We start from the raw sequence: 5,834 nt of genomic DNA on the forward strand, positions 1-5,834 counted from the left end.
AGAAATCTTCTGTATATAGAACTATGTTAAGACAGGTGATACTATAGATATAAGTAAGAAACGAACAGAAAAATATATTTTCATCTCATGTAAGGTCTGTAGTTAATTTTAAAATACTTTTTATATAATTAGGCTTTTCAAACTCTTTATACTTTAAGATAGAGGAAATAATTTAAGGGTATGTGCTGTTCTACTGCAGAAATAGCTGTGCGTATATCGTAGTTTATCTTTGTATTGCTGATTATTTTCATCTTGATCTAGGAAAAAGTAATAATGAGAACTTTTTATAGCATGCTGATCACCAGCAACATGGATGTTTCTGCATATGTATTAATGTCTGGCTCTGGAATGGAAGATTTGGATTGAGGGACAGACTTACAAGGTGGATGAGTTCTGGCCCGTGAAAAACATACGCAGTGTTTTGGTTAGTTTCATGTAAATGAGGAAAGGACGTTAGATGCTGGTTGATCTCTACCAATTTGTGGATTTATATAATAGACTGGATGACAGTAACGAAGATTTTTTTTTTTTTCCCCTTCTTTTCTCTCGTGTGAGGTGAGATTAGAAGTCAGATTAAGTTGACTACTGTTATGGCTCATTTAAACAACGGAATAGACCTTTAAGGAATTATTACTTTGATACAAAAGAAAACACGTGGATAGAGTTGGTCAGGAAGATTTTTAGAGAAAGAAATGAGGTGCTTTAAGGCTTAGCTTTGAGGTTTACCACTAGTATAGCACTTGTCACAACTCAAATTCAGATCTCGGCCTCTTTGTCTTAAAAGTTTTGGAGTGTTACAGTGACAGCGTTTAACACGAGGGTGGACAGGAGTATTGTCTGGCTCTTCAGTCATAGTTCCTCATGGAAGTGATAGTGTGATGCGTTTTCAGGAGTGTTGCACTTAGAATCATTTCACAGACTCCCTACCATGAGCAAGATTCTGGGAAAAAAGGATTATATTGTGAGGTGTGGAAAGACATACATATTTTTATTGGTTTAAAGTGCAAATAGTATGTTTAAGTACTGGGAATGCATATGCAAAATTTATTTTCTGAGGCACTCATAAAAGAATAGGCTGCAATATGAGTATCCTTTCTGTACTGACACATTATAAGTTTCTTAGACACTTCTTGAGGGTTTAACTTGTATATGTAAACGTATTTTTAAATTGTATGTGTAAACATTTATTTATCTTTAGGAAAGAGTTGACTGAGGCACAGAGAACAAACAAACCTTGTGGAAAGTGCCACTACTATCTTCTTATCAGCAAGACCTTTACAGAAGCCACAAAGAGCAATTCTAAGAAGAGGGAAGGGAGAAATCAGCAAAAGGACGAATTGATGTTTGCAAATGCAGAGGAAGAATTCTTTCATGAGGTAACATATGTGATTCTTTTAATTTAAAATATTTATTTTTCTTTACCTATCAGCAAGAAAAGGTATTTCACCTTAAAATCAAGGAGGACTTTTCAAAAGATATGGTCACATATCTTTTAAACTAAATCCAGCTTTTTTGAGAGTCATGTTGAGAGATGAGCAAGCAACCTGGTTTTGTGTATTGAACACAACACCTTTTGTATTTAGAGAATCATGGAGAGGTGTGCCATCCGTAAGTCCAAATTATTAAATTAATCCTTTGTATTGGCATTAGTTTACTGATATGTTATTTGTATCAGGCCACAATTAACCTGACTATAAGATAGAATCATAGAACACTTATAGAATCATTATGGTTGGAAGAGACCTCGAAGATCATCAAGTCCAACCGTATACCCAATGCCACCATGCTCGCTAAACCGACTAAACCATGTCTCGAAGCACCACATCTAAACATTTTTTGAACACCTCCAGGGATGGTGACTCCACCACCTCCCTGGGGAGCCCATTCCAATGCCTAACGAGTCTTACAGTGAAGAAGTTCTTCCTAATATCCAACCTGAACCTCCCGTGGCGCAACTTGAGACCGTTTCCTCTTGTCCTATCTGTCTTATGGCATAGACTGCTACCTGATGGGGTCTCCAGTGCTATGAGGATAATTCAAAGAGGAGTGCTATGAGGAAAAATTCAAAGAATACCTGAAATAAGGAGAGACTTTGAGGAAAGGTCAGGTGTTACTTTGTCTTGAAGCCAGTGTCTTGGCCTCAAAGAATTAACAAACTTCATCTCTTTACTTACATAGGAATGTTGAAGAGATTGAATTGAATGTAATAATTGTCAGCCTTGTTGAAATAGTGTGAATGGAACATCTACATTTTTAGGACAAACAAATGGTAATACGTCTGAATACTGAATTTAGCAACATGTCCCAGGCTTTCTGAGGTTACAAAAGTTTGAAATTCGTTTTGTTTGGGGAACAGTTAAATTGTCTTCTTTAATCTGAATAATAAGAAATGTGAAAGACTTGTTAAATTGCTGTGTCAGCTGAACAGAGAAGACTGACTGTGGGTGTGTGGATTCCAGGAAGTGCAAGTGACCTTGAATATGTCAGTGAGATTCAAGCTAACATGATTTACATCCCAGGTCTTCAAGAGTGGCAGCTCAAACAACAGGTCATAACTTGCAAGGGCACTCTAACTTAATCATGTGTCACAGCTTTAAGCACTTAGAAGAATAAAGATTCAAAAAAAATGCAGAGGAATCTCTGTTCTTAGAGTCCCGATCAGCATCTGCAATGCGTGTTAGTACTTAAATACACAGATCTCTTTTCCTTGCCCCTACATAGTTAGTCCTGTGTCAGAAAAAAAACAGCTGTTGAGGCTTTATTTAAATTTGGTAATGCATTTAAATGCATTTCTCTGAGATCTCTTCCCCAGAAACTTAACAGATGCAAAACTCTGTGTCATTGTTGGTATTACGTGGAAAGCTAATTTCATTATTTCCTTTTGGATACCTGTTACTTTCAAAAAATGCTCAGAATAAAAAACTTTTGAAGATCCAAACAAGTAGCTGTCACTTCCCTTTTCTGTCTCTATTCTACTTGGGACAAGTCAATTAATAAACAGTGCTAAAATAGTGAGAGGAAAATATTACTTCCTGTTTTCTAAGGCAACCTGTCTACACAATTCTGCTGGTGTCAAGCCTGATCAGACATGGGGAAGATGCAGGAAATTAAATTAAAAATCTACTTTGAAATGCAAAGAATTTTTTATTGTTCTTTATTTTTTTTCAAAACTTTAAAAATATTATTCTACAGTGTTATCGCTTTGTCAAGAGAACATTATTTTTCATTTCTGACAGTGCCTGCAGGATAAAGTACTTGAACATGCATCATATGGTTAATGGTAAAGTTTCCTATGTGTAATCATTCATGACATTCTCTGTTAGAGGCTATGATATGGCTGTAATTTTATTTCTTGGGAAGAAGAAAAATGTAAGTGGGTGAATTCATTGTCAGCTATAGGGAATACTGTTGTGGCCTCTATGCAGCAATGAGTTTCGAATTTTCTTTTTGTGTTCCTGCCACAGCAGCTTTATCAACTGAACATGAACTCTATGTAAACATGTTATTGAAAAACTGAAGGGGAGAAGCCGGTGATGCCCATGTGTCCACAGATGTTATGTTCTAGAAGGCCTATTTTGTATTTATCTCTGCTTTGTTATTTTGAGTGGCATTTTAAAGACTAATTGTGTGCTTTTATCTAAATTGCAGTAATTTTCAGCTCAAGTGGATAGATTCAAACTGAACATGCTTTTCTTTTTAACAGTCTTTCTAGTGTTTTTAACAAATTCATTTTAAACATTATAGAGGCTATTAGATTAAGTGGGTCTCTGTACTTAATAGTGTATATGTCTTAAATTAGTGTTGGAGTGTATATCCTCCCTGATCGCACATAACGTTAATTAGATTGCTATAAAATAGTATTAAATGTGATGAGGCAGACACTTCGAGCCATATAAAACAGAGAGAAGCCTTTTTCCACTTGTCAGTTCTCTGTGCTTTATTCCGTTCCTTAAAATGTTGTTAAGGGAGCAGAAAAAAAGCTGTACTATAACCAGACTTGGAATTGATTAAAGATTTAGGACCTCCGTCACTCAAATTGTGTGTTCTTGAGCAAAGCCACTCAATTAATGTGATGGTTCTTCCAAAATCAAATTTACAGCCTTGAGATACTGTTCGTAAATAGCAAAGCTAGAAGGAGATTGGATCTTAACTTTTGCTGCAAAGGGAAGATTTTAGGTAAGTTTTTGTACTTAGGAGTTCAGTTCGTACTTCTTAATCTGACTTGTGTGAGAACTAGAAACATTTGTCAGGTAAGTTTTTCTTATCCATCAGGCATTTTGTCTAGGAAAGCTAATAAAAAGGGACTATTCTATCTGTATGCAGTATATATCACTGAAAAGAAATAATACACATTATGGACACCTGCCTATTTGAAGAAGCATCCTTTACGAGTATGTCTTTCAGCAGCTGCAGCCAAGAGCTTTTTGAAATTCTGCTCAGGATTCATATTGGTGCCCATCCCTTAATATTTAATTTCTGCTGGCATTGTGAAAGAGGAAATTACTGTACCACGTATTCTTATAGATACATTAATTTTTAGGACCCTGAGCGGTTTAGCAGTAGGCCATGAAAAGAGCAGAGCCTGTTCGTTGCTACAGGCCTTCCACGTGTTGCCCACACCAAGCTATCATCTTCAGTGCAGGCTCTCTTCTACCTGCAGTCTCTCACTCTTCCTTTTATCTGGGTTTTGGCTGATATGCTGGTTCTCAAAATTACACTGCTAGTGATTTGCTTTTGTTCCAGGATTGAAGGTCTATTAAGAGCTTGGTATTCTTGTTATTGGTCAAGGATCCCTGGCACAATAGCTTCTCAGGGTTGGTATTTCTTACTGTGATAATATGGAATGAGATGCTGTCTTGAAACCATCTAAAATGAGGCACAGTAAGCATATAAAGGGGGCATTGATTCCCCCCCCCCGCCCGGCGGTCTTTTTTTCTGATACAAAACTATAATGATAGCAATAATTTTAGAATTTAATATGAATTATATAAATTCTGTGAAAAGGAAATAGTTAGAAACACTTAATAGTAGATTCTCTTGTAGATTGTTTTGACAGACCTTTTGAAAGAGAAGAAATAACTTCTTAATAAGCATGTGCATAATGGAGTCATTATTTTTAGTTTGTTTAGATGATGTATTATCTTCATGCTGATTTAAAAATTTTAATCCTAATGCTTTTATTTCTATTGTTTAGAAAGCCCTTCTGAAGTTCAACTACTCTGTGCAAGAGGAAAGTGACACCTGTTTGGGCGGCAGATGGTCCTTTGATGATGTACCAATGAAACCTTTGCGGACTGTTATGATAGTTCCAGCTGATGGAATTAATGTAATTATGGATAAACTCAAAGACTATCTCTCAGTCTGAACTTTCCTATAAATCTGTTGGGTTTTTTTTATAAAGCAGCCATGCAGAACTATGACTTCATGATATTTTCAGAAGACTCTGACTGAGTTAACGGTTTTGTACTGCTCAGATGCTTCCTCTGTACACTTAGAAAACAAGTAGGTGATACAACTAAAAATATCCATCAAATTAATATTTTTAAATATTGTATCTTATTATACTTTGGTATCATCATTAAGCAGTCAATAAAAACCCAATGTTACGAGAAAACTTGGAAGATCTGCTCGAATATGATTTAATTTTGGTTAAAAACATATTTTTGTTACGAAATAATGCATACAACTCCTTTTGTTAAGGAAAGTGCTGTTTCTTTGTGTTTCTTCTGTTAAATACATTTATGTCAAAAGTTTGAAATAATTACATGGGATAAGACAGGGATGTATATTGCTTTTATTTGTATTTGTCCAATATATGATAGTTCAGTCTAAAA

The 5,834-nt window shown here is 35.5% G+C and overlaps 1 protein-coding gene across 1 annotated transcript; it reads left to right on the forward strand.

The window, feature by feature from the left end:
* Positions 1-1,198: 1,198 nt before the first annotated feature.
* LOC104165237 (BRCA2 and CDKN1A-interacting protein-like) lies at positions 1,199-5,365 on the forward strand (the record flags this gene model as incomplete). Its single annotated transcript, XM_009704812.1, has 2 exons — positions 1,199-1,376; positions 5,195-5,365. Coding segments are annotated over 2 exons (349 nt in total), but the record flags the coding sequence as incomplete, so codon positions are not given.
* Positions 5,366-5,834: the final 469 nt, after the last annotated feature.

Source organism: Cariama cristata, unplaced genomic scaffold (assembly GCF_000690535.1).
Source record: "Cariama cristata isolate BGI_N322 unplaced genomic scaffold, ASM69053v1 scaffold13337, whole genome shotgun sequence".
NCBI classification, from domain to species: Eukaryota; Metazoa; Chordata; class Aves; order Cariamiformes; family Cariamidae; genus Cariama; species Cariama cristata.